At 41.2% G+C, this 18,378-nt stretch overlaps 1 protein-coding gene across 1 annotated transcript; it reads right to left on the bottom strand.

Moving 5' to 3' along the window:
• Window positions 1-11,854: 11,854 nt before the first annotated feature.
• Window positions 11,855-17,875, bottom strand: RNASE10 (ribonuclease A family member 10 (inactive)). The gene is made up of 2 exons (XM_023540657.2): window positions 16,756-17,875; window positions 11,855-15,525 (listed from the first exon to the last, which is right to left on the bottom strand). Exon 2 carries the CDS (start codon window positions 15,518-15,520, stop codon window positions 14,870-14,872), a length of 651 nt encoding a protein of 216 aa, XP_023396425.1. The 5' UTR covers window positions 15,521-15,525; window positions 16,756-17,875; the 3' UTR covers window positions 11,855-14,869.
• Between the last annotated feature and the right edge of the window lie 503 nt (window positions 17,876-18,378).

Here is an 18,378-nt window from a genome sequence, read left to right as displayed (position 1 = left end):
ACAGTTTTGGTTTGATTTTCATTTAATTGTCTGAAGGAAAGAAACCACACAATCACTCAAGAGATGCAAAAACAGCATTTGACACAATCCAAAACTGTTTCATGATCAAAACATTCAACAAACTACAGATAGAAGGGAACTTCCTCCAACTGAAAGGACATTTATTAAAACCCACAGCTAATATCACACTCAATGGTGAAAAACTAAGATCAAGAACAAGACAAGGATGCCCGCTTTCACCACTGCTACTCAACATTGTACTGTTCTAGCCAGAGCAGTTAGTCAAAAAAAGAAATAAAGGACACACAAATTGTAGAAGAAGAAGCAAAGCTATCTCTATTCGAAGATGATATGATCACATACAGAGAAAACCTTAAAGAATGCACAAAATGCTGGTAGAGCTAATAAACATATTCAGCAAAGTCGTAGGTAAAATATCAACATGTAAAAATCAGCTGTGATCCTGTACACCAGCAAAGAACAATCCAAAAAGGAAATCTGAAAACATTTCCACTTATAATAGCATCAAAAAGAACAAAATACTTAGGAATAAACTTAATAAAGGCTTGTATATCAAAATCTACAAAACATTGGTGAAAGAAACTAAACAAGAACTAAATAAATGGAAAGACATTCTGTGTTCATGGGCAGGAAGACTCAATATTGTTAAGATGGCAATGCTAGCCAAGGCGATCTACAGATTCAGCTCATTTCTTAACAAAATTCCAATTGCCTTTTTATGGAAATGAAAAAGCTGATCCTAAACTTCATATAGTGTTCTTTAAGCTTTTCTCTATTTTGACAATGCTTTTATTTTGGCTTAATTTTTGAAAGATATATTTTTTGGGGGGGGGTGCCAGGTATAGAATCTGTAGGTTGAAGGATTTCCTTTCAATACCTTAATGATGCTTCTCCACTGCATTCTCACATGGTTTCAGATGAGAAATCTAATGTCCCCCTTATTCTTCTTTCTCTAAATATAACAAGTTTCTCCCTTCTAGATGTTTTTAAGATTTTATCACTTTTGTCTTCCACCCACCTCCAATTTTATTATGCTGTGCCTTGGTGCAATTTTCTTTATGCTTGGAATTTGTTAAGTTTCTTGAATCTATGAATTTATACAGTAGTTTTCATTGAGTTTCAAGTTTTTGGCCATTAGTTCTTCAAATATTTTTCTATCCCCTGCTTCTCTCCTTCAGGGACCCCAATTATCTGTATATACAGTCATGTGAATTTATTCTACAGCTCACTGATTCTCTTTTCATTGTAAAATTCTTTTCCTGTTTCATTGTGGATAGTGTCTATTGCCTTCAAATTCACTAATCTTTCCTTCCGAAATGTCATTAATCCCATTCAGTGTATTTTTCATCTCCTACATTGTAGTTTTTAATCTCTAAATGTTCGATTTGGATATTTTTTCTGTCATCCATAACTCTACTTAACTTTTTTGCACATATGGAATACAATTATAATAACTGTCTTCATGTTCTTCTCTGTTAATTCTGGCACCTGTGCCTGCCCTGGGCCGCTTCCGATCAGTTGGTTATTCTCCTCATCATGGTTTGTATTTTTATGCGTCTTTGAATACTTTGTAATCTTTGATTGGATGCCTGCTAGGTACTGTGAATTTTACCTTGTTGGTTTACCTTGTTGAGATATTTTCGTAATCCTATAAATCTTTTTGAACTTAGTTCTAGGAAATAGTTAGGCTGCTTGGAAACATGCTGATCCTTTTGAGTCTTCATTCATTAGACAGGACTAGGGCAGTGTACATTCTAATTATTCCCCACTACTGGTTTGGTTTGGTTGGTTTACTGAGGCAAGACCTTCTTGAGTACTCTACTTAATGCCCCAGGAATTTTTGACTTTTTCTAGTCTGGCTGGCGGAAGTAGGTACTATTCCCTCTACTCCTTTTAGATGGTTCTCTCCCCAGTCTCAGCTCGTTTTCTCACATACACGCAATGATTAGTACTCTGCTCAATTCAAGGGAAATCTTTGCAAATCTCCAGTGTTCTCTCTTTGTGAAACACTCTCATTTCTGGTACTCTGTCCTATGGAATCAGGTTTCTTTGGCCTCTCCAATCTCAGTTCCATCTCTTCAAATCAGGGAGTCTGAGGGTTAGAAGTTCTCTCAAGGCAAATTTTGTTTCCTCTTCCCAAGGTTCACCACATTTCGTTACCTGATGTCCAGTGTCCAGTGAGGGGAATTCTTGGCTTCTAGAACACAAGAATTTGCCATACCTTTGGATCTTGATGGCATCTCCTTAAGATGTTGCTGGCTTTTGTGTTCAGAGCTTTTTTTACATTTTCAGGTATCTGAAAGGTGAGAAGAACAACAGTATACTCAAATTTTAGGACCATTTATAACAGGAGGAGAAACTATGATGGTGTCAGTGGATACACACAAACAAAGAACTGAACTTTATCTTTTACTAGAACAATATCAGATCCTTGGATTTTTCTAATTCCATAAAAAGATGGGAGAGACACAAAAAATAACCGAGGGAAATTTTTGCCACCCTTAAGAAATGGGGTTTGGATGCAGGTAAGGTGGACTTAGAAAAAGAAAAAAGCACAGTCTTTCTTCCTTCTTTTTTTTCAGTCGTGCTTTAGGTGAACGTTTACAGAGCAAGTTAGTTTCTCATTAAACAATTAATACAGATATTGTTTTGTGACATTCGTTGCCAACCCCATGATATGTCAACACGCACCTCTTCTCAACTTTGAGTTCCCCATTTCCATTCATCCAGCTTTCCTGTCTCTTCCTGCTTTCTCCTCTTTGCTTTTGGGCTGGTGTGCCCATTTAGGCTTGTAGACATTGTTGAACTATGTGTGTTATTGTTTGTTTTAAAGGCCTGTCTAATCTTTGGCTGAAGGTAAACTTGAGGAATGATTTGAGTATTGAGTTAAAAGGGTGTCTAGGGGCCATACTCTCAGAGTTTCTCCAGTTTCTGTCTGAGCAGTCAATCTGGTCTTTTTTGTGAGTTTGAATTTTGCTCTACATTTTTCTCCCACTCTGTCCAGAACTCTCTATTGTGATCCCCATCAGAGTAGTCGGTGGTGGTAGCCAGGCACTATCTAGTTGAGATGAACTCAGTCTAGTAGAGGCTGTGGTAGTCCTTTGGACTAATCTTTCCATTGCGTCTTTGGTTTTCCTCATTCTTCTTTGCTCCAGGTGGAGTAGGACCAGTAGATGTATCTTAGATGGCCACTCACAAGCTTTTAAGATGCCAGGCACTACTCACCAAAGTAGGATGTAGAACATTTTCTTTATCAACTATGTTATGCCAATTGAGCTAGATGCTCCCTAATACCATGGTCCCCAGCCCTCAGCCCAGTAACTCAGGCCCTCATGGAGTTTAGGTGTGTCTATGAAGCTTCTATAACTAAAGTACAATTTTCCTTTCATGTAAGTTTGAGAAACAAATTCACACTGCATGTATAGCAAGTATGTCTTGCAAGCTGTTGTTGGTCTTTGAGTTTTATGTTTGATGTGTTTTGCCTTTAGAGGTTTTTGTTGTTATTTTTTTGCTGAGGTTCTGCATGTTTATGTATAGGGGTTTGTAGTACAGTCTATGTCTATCTAATCAAATCGTTAAATAATTTCCTTTATTCCTGTACTCTTCTGTCTTGTTTAATAAGGACACACTCATTCCTCCCAAAATTATGAAGAAGATACTGCTGTATTTGTAATCAAAACCTTTAATGTTTTTTTAAAATATTACTTTGATCTCTAGTGCATCAAAACTTGAGAAGTGTGTGTGTGTGTCTGTGTGTGTGCTCTGAATATGGAATTCTAAATTGTTTTTCCTTCATATACAGCCCATTGTCTTTTCCCAAGCAAAATCTCTCAGAAACTCTATCCTAATATACTCTATATTTTTATTTTCCTTTTATTCCTCATATCTCAGAGGAGCCAAAATATGAAATCAAAAAGCACTAGTGGCTGGATCAAAGTCTATGTCTTCAAAACTTACACTGACATTGCATAAAAAAATTACCATGTATCTAACAAACAAAATCTTTTTAAATTGTACACAATCAAACAATAAAAAAGCTAAACAAAGCATAAGAGAAAAATAAATTTGCAGAAAACTGCTATCAATTGTGAAGAGATTCCTGGGATTCCAGAGATGATTCGACTCCATTTTTGCAAAATAATATGTGAAAATTATTCTATACTTGTGCTCTAAGGTTGATTTTAGATTACTGAATAACTTTTGTTTTCTGTATGCCTATTATGTGTGCTCAGACACTGATGAAGCTCAGACACTCGAGGCTTACAGTGGCCCTAAAGGAAAGAAATGTGTTGAATTGAGAAAACAATGTGTTATCAGTGAATTTGTTGATTCTTTTATTTTCTCACAAAAATAATATTTTATCCAGATTTTTTCAACCTGATATCCCTCTCATTTCGATTAGGGGTGAGGTATGAAGGTCTGAGACATAAATATTGCCTCAAAGTGTTTGAGAAAAGTATAAAGTTGGTGAAAACTTAGATTTTTCATACCAAATTGAACTAAGAGATACTCTGGAATTTACTCACCAAGGTTAGTTGCATTCTAAGGACTGAGTTTTTAGGATTTATCTTTGCTCAATCACTCAAACTAAGGTATTAACATTTCCTGATGCTGATGAAAAGTGGGAGTTTAGTGATATCAAAATGTGGAGTTCTACGTGAAAAGACATATGCACACCCATGTTCATTGCAGTATTATCACAATAGCAAAAAGATGGAAACAACCTAAGTGCCCATCAACCCATGAGTGGATAAACAAATTACAGTACATACACACAATGGAATACTACTCAACAATAAAGAACAATGATGAATCTGTGAAACAACTCACAACATGGATGAATCTGGAGGGCATTATGCTGAGTGAAATAAGTCAATCACAAAAGGACAAATATTTCATGAGACCACTTTTACAAAAACCCAAGGAAAGGTTTACACACAGAAAAAAACAACCTTTGAAGGTTATGAAGGAGGGGAGAGCTGAGGAGGATAAATCACTAACTAGATAGTAGACAACTGTTTACTTCAGTAAAGGGAAAGAACACACAGTATAGAGGAAGTCATCACAGCTTTACCATGGCAAAGTCGTAGACACATCCAAACACCTTGAGGGACCAATTTACTGGGGCTGACGGCTAGGGACCATGGTCTCAGGGAACATCTGGGTCAATTGGCATAACGTAATTCATGAAGAAAATGTTCTACATCCTACCTTGGTGAGTAGTGTCTGGGGTCTTAAAAGCCTCTGAGGAGCCATCTAAGACATATCTATTGGTCCCATCTGGAGCAAAGGAGAATGAAGAAAGCTAAAGACACAAGGAAAGATTAGTCCAAAGGAGTAATGGACCACAACTACCATAGCCTCCACCAGCCTGAGCCTAGAAGAACTAGATGGTACCTGGCTACCACCATCAACTGCTCTGACAGGGATCATAATAGAGAGTTCTGGGCAGAGTGGGAGAAAAATGCAGAACAAAATTCAAACTCACAAAAAAAGACCAGACTTACTGGTCTGACAGAGACTAGAGGAATGTCTGAGACTATGGCCCCTGGACACCCTGCTAACTCAGAACTGAAGCCACTCCTGAAATCCACCTTTCAGCCAAAGATTAGATAGGTCTATAAAACAAAAAATAGCACACATGCTTCTTAGTTCAATCAAGTGTGTGAGACCAAATGGACAATATCTGCCAAAAAGCAAAGATAAGAAGCCAGGAAGGGACAGGAAAACTGGACAAAGGGACACAGAGAACCCAGAGTGTAAAGGGGTAGGGGGAGAGTGCTGGCACGTTGCAGGGATTGCAGCCAATGTCAAAAAAACAATATTCGTATAAACTTTTGAATGAGAAACTTACGTGCACTGTAAATTTTCACCTAAAACACAATAAAATTGAAAACAAAGTAGAAATCAATAACAGAAGATCAAGGAAAAAACCAAATACATGGAAAGCGAATAATGCATGGCTTAAAAATAACTGGGTAATAGAAGAAATCAAAGAGGGAATAAAAAAATTCACAGAATCAAATGAAAATGAAAACATACCAAAACCATTGGAACACAGCAAAGGCAGTGCTCAGAAGTCAATTTACAGCAATAAATACACAAAAAAGGATGGGACAAAATAAAAATGTTAGCCTTACCACTTGAACAAATAGAAAGAGAGTAGCAAAAGAGCCCACAGAGGCACCAGAATAAAAGAAATAATAAAGATTAGAGCAGAAATAAATGAAATAGAAAACAGAAAAACAATAGAAAGAGCCAACAAGACCATCAATTGCTATATGAGCAAGTTCAAGTTGAAGCTGAAGAAAATTAGAGCAATCCCACAAGACCAAAGTACAACCTTGAGTATATCTCACTTGAATTTAGAAAACATCTCAAGAATAGTTTCGACACGTCGAAAACTAATGACCAAAAACCAGACAAGTTGTGGAATGACATCAAGGATGTCACACATGAAGAAAGTAAAAGGTCATTAAAAAGATAGGAGAGAAAGAAAAGACCAAAATGGATGTCAGAAGAGACTCTGAAACTTGCTCCTGAAAGTAGAGTAGCTAAAGCAAATGGTAGAAATGACGAAGTAAAAGAACTGAACAGAAGATTTCAAAGGACAGCTCGAGAACACAATGTAACATACTGTCATGGATTGAATTAATTCCCCCAGAAAATGTGTGTATCAATTTGGCTGGGCCATGATTCCTGAAATTGTGTAATTTTCCTATATCTTGTAAATCCTGCCTCTATGATGTCAGTGAGGGAGGATGGGCAGTAGTTGTGTTAGTGAGGCAGGATTTAGTCTACGAGATTGGATTGTGTCTTAAGGCAATCTCTTGAGATACAAAAGAAAGAAGTGGCGGGGGCGGGGGGTGCTCATATCACCAAGACAGCAGTGCCAGAAGCAGAGCATGTCCTTTGGACCCAGGGTTCCTGCACAAAGAAGCTCCTAGTCAGGGGGAAGATTGATGAGAAGGCCCACAGAGAGAGAAAGCTGACACCTGGAGCTGACAACCTGACTTTCGACTTTTAGCCTACTTTACTCTGAAGAAATAAATTTCTCTTTGTTAAAGCCATCCACTTGGGGTATTTCTGTTATAGCAGCACTAGATGACTAAGACACATACCATAATGAAATGTGCAAAGACCTGGAGGTAGAAAACCAAAACGGAAGATCACGCTTAACATTTCTCAAGCTGAAAGAGCTGAAGAAAAAATTCAAGCCTTGAGTTGCAATATTGACGGACTGTATGGGGAAAATAGTTTATATATATATATATACACACATATTCTATAGAGAGAGAGAACACCAAAAAACCACTCATTGCTGTCAAGTCAATTCTGACTCATAGTAGGACAGAGTAGAGCTGCCCGATAGGGTTCCCAAGGAGTGGCTTGTGGATTCGAAATGCACCACGGGGTTTCCGTATATATTTAGAGAGAGAGAGATCTCAAGGAAATGGCTCACGCGGTTGCAGAGGCTGGCAGATCACAAGCCTGACAAGCCTGTGGGCCAGTTGTCGGGCTGGAGGCTTCTCCTGACTCACTGCAGGGGTTGACAAACTCAGGATGCACATGTCAGACGGCAGGCTGCTGGCCCAAGTCCCAAGAGCTGGAAGTCAGATGCTGATGACCTGAATGCAGGATCCAGAGCAGAGCAAAAGCCAGCTAGCTTTGCCAGAAAGTCCACATATATTGGATGCAGGCCACACTCCCAAGGGAGCTCGCTTTCAACTGATTGGCTACTCACGGCAGATCCCATCATGGATATGATCACATTACATCAGATCTCATCACAGAAGTGATTACATCATTACATGGCTGCCAAACTGCACCATAACCACTGAACCACTGAGAATTATGGCCCAACCAAGTTGACACACAACCTTAATAATCACACATATTATATGTATACATATTATGGTAAAAAAAAAAAATGTATAAAAATATCCACAGGAAGAATGCTCACCAACATCCCTTTAGTAGTAGCAGTTGTTGTTGTTAGCTGCTACTAAGTTGCCCCCATCCACGGCCGCCCCATGTACAAGGGAACAACCAGTCCTGCACCATTCCCATGATAGGTTGCAGATCGGGACTGCTTTGATCCATAGGGTTTTCACTGGCTGATTTTCGGAAATAGATCTCCAGGCCTTTCTTCCTACTGATGCCTCTGCCGAGACCTACCCCACTCCACGGAGGTTCCCCGCCCCTGTCGCAGCTGGCCAAGCCACAGCTTCTAACTGCGGTTTGGCCAGACCACGCCTGGCCCTAACCGCAGTTTGAATTTGGCACCAGAATCCTGCGCATGAGTAAACCAAGATTTTGGCGCATGCATGCGCAGGACCTGAAGAGCTGTGAGCTCAATCTGTCCTTGGACCCCAGCATCACCGACATGATCCAATATCCTGACCTCCAAATGTAGACATGGCTGAGAGTTCGGGGCACCAAACCCAACCCCTGGAACCCATTGGAAATAGAAAGCTCCCCAGACCCCTCAGAAAGCGAGCACGTGGCCTTACGGTCGCTGGACCCCAACGTTGCTCCTTGTCTGTGCTGACAATAAATTTCCACTTTCTGTTTCCCTTACAACTGGTGGTGTGGCCTCTGTCTTATTTCCGTAGGCTAATAGGACAGAACAAGAACCCTGGTTCGGTTACACTGCCTTTAGTAATTCCTTCGGGGGAATAAGGAGAGTGGAATGGGAGAATAATTTTAGCTGCAGCTGCATCACGTTATTTATTTTAAAAATAAAGAATAAAAAAAATCTGAAATAAGGCCAAACACTAACATTTTTTTTAATATTGGTGGACATACATTGTTTTTATTCTTTTCTGTATGTTTAATTAAATAAATGTTTATATGAGTTTTTTTTTTTTTAAGTCAAAGAGAACTAATTCTAGAGTCAAGCACCCACTTCACAGTTCAATCCTGAGACTAGTGCACTGGCGCCATCTTGTGGTATATCTTGCACATTTGAAGATGTTAAAAAAAAAAAAAACCATTGACTGTGGAGTTGATGCCCACCTACAGGGACCTTATAGGACAGAGTAGAACTGCCCCCATAGGGTTTCCAAGGAGCAGCTGGTGGATTCAAACTGCCCACTTTTTGGTTAGCAGCCGAAGTTTTAACCACTGCACCACCAGGGCTCCGTTGCAGACGTTAGAGAGTTGTTATTTTGGAGCAGTGAATACACAAAAGAAGAAAATTGAGAGCTACCATAAATTCAACACTTACATACATATCCTGGATATACAGATAGAGATATATAGTCTTTTAACAACATTGCGTTATCTTTATAATAAGGCAAAATTAATTTGCCCAAGCCTCCAGAATTAGTTCTGTTTACAAAGCCCATTCTCTTCACATACTAAATTGCCTCAAAATCTCTTTGCAGACTGCACTTAACAAAACATGAAGTGAAAGCAAACGTCACAATTCAAGGACTAGAGGATAAAATTTTAATAGCCTCTAATTAGTATCTGGAGCTCTGGTGGTGCAGTGGCTAAGAGCTATGGCTGCCAACCAAAAAGTTTGAATCCACCAGCTCCTCCTTGGAAACCCTATGGGGCAGCTCTACTCTGTCCTATAGGGTTGCTGTGGGTCGGAATTGACTTGACACTGGGTTTTGTTTTGTTTTTTTAGTTAATTAGTGTATGGAATCTCTGGGTGCTGCAAATATTAACACACTTGGCTGTTAATCAAAAGGTTGGAGGTTTGCGTTCACCCAGAGGCTCTTCCAAAGAAAAGCCTGACGATCTACTTCCAAAAACCAAGTCAGTGGAAACGCTATGGAGCACAGTTCTACTCTGGACACAGGGTTGCCATGAGTCAGAATCAACTCCACAGCAACTGATTTGGGGTTTTTTGTTTTGTTTTGTTTTGTTTTGTTTTACACCCAGTAATTAGCAGAGCATCAAACTCATGCAAAAATGTTAATGGAATGAATGTTATTCTGATTATGCCTTTCTTGTTATCACTTTATGAAAGTGCTGGAAATCCCACTCATTCTCTGAAGTTAATAATTTTATATTCTTGTGTATGGGAATATACAATAAGTTTCTAGGGATACAGTTCAAATGCTAGCCTCGAGCTGGTGATGGAGGACTGGCATTTTCAGACAGTGGGGCCTTCCATTGCCTCCTGAAATCCTGTATAAATAGGTAATGCCCTGTTATGCCTCTAGATGACACTCAACTTTCCCTTGGTGTCCCTTTCTTTTAGCTTAAACCACCATCTTCCTGTTCCCTTTATTCTTTCCTTAAATCCAACCTTTACCTGGTTACTGAACTGTATTTCTAGTGAAGTACCAGCCCAGCTGCTCCTGGAGGTGGCACCTCTACGGCCTGAATAACTTTCTGGATACTAATTGGAGTCTGCTCTGCAAATGTGAAGAGGAGCGAAAGCGCAGGTCAGTGGGTAGGGTACAGGTTACAGAGGCAGGAACATGAAGCAAATCACATACGAAATCAAAGTGTGGCTGAAAATAGCATCAACTCCGTCCCTTTGAGTTACTTTTGCTCCCACCAGGAATGAGTCTCTGCCAGATATTATAGCTTCACCACCTTGAGAGGCAGAAGGACTGAAGAAGTCGAGTTCAGTCTTCTCTGTCTGGGAAGAGTAAGCCCTTAAGGGATCCAAGGAAGATAGTCCATGTCAAGAGCAAGACAAGGACATGAAACACAGCCGATTACCATGGATATGGCCAAATGCAGGGCTGCCCTTAGGGACTACATGGCCCTGGCCAAAAAAAAAAGTTTGAGGGGTGTGCAGGACAGGAGCCCTACTTATATAAACAATTTGATTTAAAATGTTTTGCAAAATTCATGGGTCCAAGTGAAGCATAGTGATTTATTGATGAAGATTTAAAATAATGGATATAGAAAAGATATTTGTTTATCGTCCAATAAGTGCACATGTATATTCTTTGTAGTATTCATCACCATCTCTTCCTATATAGGTCTAAAAAACCATTTATTCATCATCTTTATCATTTTATATCTCCCATCACAAGGTTTTTTTATCACAAGAAAAAGGTAGCAACAATGCCATGGCTGTACAGAACGTGTTTGGATTGAAGCAATACAGATTTTCTTGTCTCTGCAGTTCCCTAGCGTCAATTAGGTAATGCTGGTTACCTCATGATGTTGAATCATCCACTGTGCTGCCCATGAATATTTGGCTCTCAAGTACCCCCTCAAATGGTTGTTATTTTACATTGTTGAAGATGACCACAAATGGAATTCTTACCCAGAGTATGCAGGAAAATGTGAATGATAATTTATTTTCTGGTCGTGTGTGATTTGCCATTCCGGAAATTGGGAAAACATAAAACAACACGTCTTCCGGTCATGTCTTCTCTTGAACTCTTCAGGCTGTAATCACTCCATTCCTACAATGTGATCTCTTTCACTACTGACTGCACTCTGGCCTTCCACACTCTGCTACCAGCCAGGAGGCTAGGCTAGGTCCCCTTGGGCGGAGGGAAAAGAGCAGTGCTCATTCAGGCCAAGAATGAGTGTGCTTCATCTCGCACAGATTAAGATCAACCCAGGGATCTGTTATTATGGACTGAAGGACCCACACTGGAAGTGCGAAGAAGTTACACTGGGACTGAAAGAGCTGGTGAAAGCTTCACGAGTGAGGCAGAATTTGGGCTGTGAGTGATTCCTTTTGTGAGTCGGAATCCACTCGCGACAACGGGCTTGGGTTTTTTTGTTTCTTTTATGGTACCCTTGGTGAAAGTTCACAGTTCATGCCAATCTCTCATGTAAAATATTATACACATACTGTCATGTGACACTAGTTGCACTCCCTACAATGTGACAGCACACTCCCTCCTTCCGGGTTTTTTTTTTTTTTTAATTGTTTGGTTTGGTTTGGGCGGGGGCGGGGAATTTAGATTCCTTCTAATGAATTAATTTCCAGTTCCTGGGGTGTGTTGTGGTGGGTGAGGTGTCCCACAACGCCTTGTCATTGCCATGTCACATCAGCCATGAAAGCTGTATCTTTCTGCTCAAGCCACTAGGGGTCCACAGTGTATTTTGTAAATTGGTTCCTGACTTGGGTGAGATGAAAGCCCTACCACCAAGATTTGTCCAAAGTGGAGACTGAAAATGGGAGAGGGGAGTACTCATTGGACAGTGAGTGAACCCTAAGTGAGAGAAGCTAGTAGGGACCTGTGAGATAACGTAGCCTCATGTGCTAATAAAAGAATATGGGCTTCAGCTCCTAGCCAGTCCCAGCCTCTTAATAGTTCATCCCACATAAAGGATCCTTTGACTTTGGTTAAGATGAAGTCAGACTTAGCCTTTTCACATACTACTCTTATTCCTAATGCCCTTGGTTTCCCTACCAGATAAATTCCTAGCCTGGCTGATTTTCTCTGACGCCTACTCTTCTTTCCTCTCTCCTCACCTCACTGTTCTTCCCTCCCCTTACCCCCAGCTTTACATAATCTATCTTCTGTTTGCTCTTTGAACCGTTTAAATGATCAGAGAGGGGTTTTCCCTCACAAAGAGTAGGAATCAGCCTTGTGACTGTCCTCACCTCGCCCCACTCCTCCACCCAACTTTAAAACCTCAGGGCAGCCCACAAATGCAGGCACACTTCCTGTCCAACATCACTATTGTAAGAAGTCATTGTGAGAAGTGAGTCAAAAGTGTAAAGGGCAATGTCAAGTCAAAGGGGTGTGGGAGGTTACTGGGGGCAACACATTTAAGTGCTGTACCGACCTGCAAGAACAGGAAAGGTGAAAGACAATGAGAAATAGACTAATGAGGAAAGAACAAGAAAGTAAAAGCCAGGTCAGAGTAAACCATAACTTTTCTCCCCTTCAATCTCCCATTTATGTATGTCCCTGACTCTCGGGGAAACCCTGGTGGTATAGCAGTTAAGAGCTACAACTGCTAACCAAAGGGCTGGCAGTTCAAATCCACCAGGTGCTCCTTAGAAGCCCTATGGGGCAGTTCTACTCTGCTCTACAGGGTTGTTATGAGTCAGAATTAATTAACTTGACGGCAATGGGTTTGGTTTGGTTAGGTTTTAGTTTGACTCTTGGGTCTGTCACTCTCTAGGAGGGTGAAGTAGAGAAAAACCCTGGGGAGAGGAATTCCCAAAAGCAAGTCATACAAGAATGCTTTCAGCCATTTCCTCAGACTCCCTCACCCCACCCCCACCCACACACACGTCCAGCTACACTATTTCTTGACAGATCTGAATTCAGAAGAAATAGGCTGAGGTCATTCATTTCCCCTGTCTGAGTAGATTCAATCCTTTGCTTGCAGAAATTTTTCTGTCACCAACTTCTTTGTTCTTCAGCGCCCTGGCAAACATCAAAGGGAAAGACTTCCTCCAATCCCATTCACTCCATATCCATTGAGCGCTATTTCGATTTCCTGACCTAATTTGGAAAAATGGTTGTCTCTGTTCCTTACTCTCCTGATCCACCCTCCTTCCAACCCCCTACACCAGAAATCTTTGACTATAGGATCAGCGCCTGCCTACCTAGTATAAAATAAGTGAAAGAATGCCTGAAAGAATTTCTGAAAGTATCCAGTGAAAGAGAAAGGAGAACACAGATAGAAGAAAAGGAGAACAGAGCCAAGAGGGGGAAAAAAGCAAAGGAATAAAGAAAGGCATGTAGCAAAAGCTGGGAGGAAAGAGAAAAGGTTAGAAAAAAAAGGAGCCAAAGGCACACAGAGGACAGAGTTGAGAAGATAGGGGAAGAAAGGAGAAGGATATAGGGGAAAAGGCTATGAGAGGACAGGGGAGTAGAGAAAATAAAGACTGATACTATAACAATGTAACACTAAGGCTAAGACTCAGACCAGAGGCCCAGAGAAGATCTTTCAATTCACTGTCATAGATAAAACGCAAAAATGACCACGGATGGAGAAGAGCCAGCTGGCAATTATAAAAAGTAACAACAAACACTGTAACCAGTGAGTCTTGGGAGAAACAAGAGAAGACCAACCTAGTACAGACTCTCCTAGGAATGAGCTTGTGACCTCAGTGAAGGGTTGTAAACAAAGTTTTTGTGTGAGAGAAGGCTGTGTCCTTCTGCTTTCACTAGAGGCAGATGTCCACTAGGTCAAGAAAACAGAGCGCTGTCCTTGCCCCAGCACATGTGCTATCTCGGTCTGCACTACCACAGCACCTTGACATCAGAGCCTCAGACCAAGGCCCCTATATTTTTCCCAGCTTTGGGAGAGAAACCTGATCCATATGGTTCTCCAGTTGCAGCCAGAGATAGAATCACTTTAATTGAATCCACAGCAGATGGGCAGAGCCCAGGAGGCCTGAGTAATTGCCTGGAGGCTCAGGGTGGGGTAGCAAGAGAAGACACTGGTAAAAAACCAAACCTGCTGCTGTCTGCTCCGTAGGGTTCCCAAGGAGCAGCTGGTGGATTCAAACTGCCAACCTTTTGATTAGCAGCCAAATGCTTAGCCACTAAGCCACAGGGACTCCACTGTGTCACCAGGGCCCTGGATATTAGTAAAGGAGGTGTTTAACTCTGCCAGTTCACAGTCAAAAACAAACTCAGACCAGGGAACAGACTGCTGACCAGGACCACAGCAGGGACCAGAGCAGCCCTTTCTTTATACCTTTCCAGGAGTAAGGGACAGAAAAACAGAGACCTAGGGAGATTGGCCATCAAGACCCTATTCTCACACCTCTAATCCCAGGGACAAAATGCAAATTGGGTGGCTCCTAGGGCAAAGAAGAATTATATTTTCAGGGGAGAGTGATAAAGAGTAGGCCAGCCCCTCTTCCCAGCACCTTCTCTGCAGAATAGCTAAGAGGAAGGGGAGGAGGAAGAGAAGAAGGCGAAGAGGAGGAAAAGGATGAGTTGCTTCACTGTCCAGGGGATAACTGGGGCTTCGTGTCATTGCAGGTTATAAGGATATACTTTTCAAAAATGAAAGTTAGGTAATTGCAGTGAGGAGTGACCTGCCCTGGTTTGGATAACTTGCAGTGTGTTAAATTGAAGGGGCGGGTGCTTTTGTGACACTTGCCCCCTTTGAGCTCACAGGCAATGACTGGACTGTTACAGACAGCCTTGACTGTGTCTTCATCCTCATGGAGAAACGTGTACTGGGTTATGCAGGTTTGGTTGTGCTTCTTCATCTTGTGGGCCATCATGGCATTGCATTCCCTGGAGAGCAGGTCATACCTAAGGTAGTCTTTGCTGCTCTGAGAGAGAACATCAGCCCTGAGCATCTTGTCCCCAACCTCATCTTCATTGAAGATGGTGCCTTCTGGTTGCCAACCAGGTTGTACTAGTCCTTGGTCGCTAAGCACCAGAGTTTCTGTGGTTCGGGTGCCCTCTCCCTCTTCATCAGCCTCAGCCTTGTCCTGGGAGTCACTGGCCCAAAACTCATTCAGTGGCTGATCACTATCCTCCAGGACTGCTGCGGCCATGTGAAGTCCCAGGCCCAGGCCCATCCCTAGGCCCAGCAGCAGCAGCAGCAGCATGAAAAAGATCGGCACCAGAGTCAGCTTCATTGTTCCTAGAGGGTAGAAAGGAGGTGAGGATGAAAATTGACTCCAACAGAGATCCTAGTCTCCCAAAAACTCTGGGGTCTTCTCTTCCTTCTCCACGTTACTTCACCCCTCTGAAGACAGAGATCCTTTCTCTTTTTCTGTTCCCATTTCTCCCAACCCTCCTCACCACTACTCCTGTTGCTGTGCAGTAAGGTGCGGATCCTGCAGAGCAGGAAGATGACCAGGGGAAGCTGTTCTGAAATTGGTCCACATATACGGAGTCAGGAAAGTTAACACCGATTCAGTCTTAAACAGAAATTAGTTCCAAATAACCAAGGAGAATGGTTGCTAAAACAACCCTGGACACTATCACACTTTCCTTGAGAGAAATTCTTCTAGAACACCTATTCTTAATAAAGGACTAGAATTACCGTAAGAGACCATCTCTGCTTTTACCCCAAATTTACTTTTACTAATTCTAGTATCTATTACTTTCCTTGATACTCACCTTCCCCACAAAAGATCAAAAAAATAGAAAAAGTACCATAGTCCAGTCTCACTTCTAAGCTGAGCTGAGGGAATATGTCAAACTGCACATCTCAGGCTCCTACTAGAGCTACATCTTGTAATGCCAGATTCATTCTACTACTAAAAAGCTGTTAGTGCCTGGGTACTCCTTGCTGAGAATAAACCAAAGAAATCCAAACAATTGACCTGCTGGGACCACCCTACCAATAAAGACCCTAATGAGGGCTGAGGAAAGAGCATGTGTTTTTGTGCTGCTAGACCAGCCTCATCCTTCTTCCCTAGCAGGGGGGGAAAATGCTATAAAGAACATCTTTGAGACTTTCGAAAAAATTAGCAATATAATCTGTGGATTAGATAAAAGTATTATATCAATGTTTAAGGTGCTGAATGTGAAAACTGTACTTAGAGTAATTACGAGAATGTTTTTGTTCTTTGGGAATGCACTCTGAAGTATTAAGGAGTGAAGGAGCATAATGTATGCAATCTATTTTTATATGGTTCAGAAAATAAATATATGAATATGTGTACATATGTATGTGTTTACAAAGGGAAAAAGAATGATGAAACAAATGTAGTAAAAAGTTTTTTTTACTAATGTGTCCAAATAGAGAGTATTCAGTTCTTTGTATTATTTTTGCCATCTTTTTGTAAAGTTGAAATTATTAAAAAAAAAAATTTTTTTTTTAAAGAGTAGAAGAAACCTTCCCATGGTGCTCCCTGTGACTTACCTACACACCAAAGTAGCTTCGAAGATTCTCCTTTCCTCTCCTTCCCCAAGCTCTTCTCTCCCAGGGTTTCCTTCTCTCTGAGCAGTCCACTGGAATCTGGTCTGCAGCAAAATGGCTACCTCCTCGTGGTCTGTGTGCTCTTAAACACAGACTCATTTCCTCCCACTCCCCACCTCTAACCCAACCAAGTCTAGCACTGAATAAAGACACTCAGCCCATTCTTATTTCTGCTCCCACAAACACTTTGAAGTAAGGCTACTTGGGCATTCAGACAGATCCAAACATCTAAGACAGGAAATGTCTCCAGTCTGGGAAACTAGACAGCTTTGTTTTGTCAAACAGTTGTTCCACTTCTGAGGTACACCCACTGTCCTGTGGTTTCAAGCAGCCTGATCTTGCCCATGAATTTCAAACCTAGTCATTTCCTTGTATTCTCCACTTGTACTTCCTTTAACTCTTTCCTGTCATTTCTGGACTGTCAAGATCTCTGGTCTTTATTTGGGTCATCTCTCCAACACAGATTTTTTTTTTGCCATCTTAAAGCTATATCATGACTTCATTTGAAGATCTGAGGTGAGTCAATCATGCATTTTCACGTACCTTTACCTATGAAGTCTACCCCAGCCCTCCATTCTCCACCACCTCTTTCCATCCCTCAGCCTATAATCACATTCCCGAAAGAATAGCCAGATTTTCTAAATCTGATTATTTAGCCTTGTTGTTATTGTCATTGTTAGTTACCATCCAGTCAGCCCCAACTCAAGGCAACCTTACGCATAACAAATCAAAACGTTGTCCAGTCCTACGCTGTTTTCATCATCATTGGTATAATTTACCCTGTAGCCTGGGTGCGTAGAACCGGGAGCTAGGTTACAATGTTAACTCTAAAGTTCACTTCTTTAGCTAAAATTGAGACTTAAAAAAAAAAAAAACCTGTTGCTGTCTAGCCAATTCCGACTCATAGTAAGTGACCCCATACGACAGAGGAGAACTGCCTCATACAGTTTCCAAGGAGCACCTGGTTGATTTGAACTGCAGATCTTTTGGTTAGCAGCCATAGTTCTTAACCACTACACCACCAGAGTTTCCAAAATTGAGATCAAGAGATAACATTTTTTAAAAGCACTCTGAAGCTTATCAAAGCACAATAAAAATCCTCTCCAGACATAAACAAGGCCTTTTACAAGGATGGAGCTCTGGTGGTACAGTGGTTAAGAACTTGGCTGCTAACCAAAAAGTCAACAGTTCAAATCCACCAGTTGCTCCCTGGAAACTCACTATGAGTCAGAATCCACTCGATGACAGTGGGTTTGGTTTTGGGTTTTTTTTTTAGAAGGATGTTTTCCGAAGTCATTCAGGCAGGAGTTTTTAAATGGTAGTCTAGGAGGCACTTTTGTGATCTGCAGTCCATCAAGCTGACCTTTTGCCAGGCTGATGTTTATAATTTACAGTAATAATAATAATAACCAACACCGAGCACTTACTTTATGCTAGGCAGTTATTGCATTTCAGCCTCTCCGTTTGCTTGTGGATCCCTCTCTCTTGTCCATTCTGCCCATTCATTCTGGTGAGGTCTACTTGCAATATGGAGAGGGAATAAAGAATCCTCTGGTGACTCTGCCA

This window comes from Loxodonta africana, chromosome 10 (assembly GCF_030014295.1).
Source record: "Loxodonta africana isolate mLoxAfr1 chromosome 10, mLoxAfr1.hap2, whole genome shotgun sequence".
Lineage (NCBI taxonomy): Eukaryota > Metazoa > Chordata > Mammalia > Proboscidea > Elephantidae > Loxodonta > Loxodonta africana.
This window is presented reverse-complemented; position numbering and strand designations above follow the sequence as displayed.

Bases quoted from the DNA above. Each gene is read 5' to 3' on its own strand.
- RNASE10 (XM_023540657.2), bottom strand. From the start codon at position 15,520: ATGAAGCTGACTCTGGTGCCGATCTTTTTCATGCTGCTGCTGCTGCTG.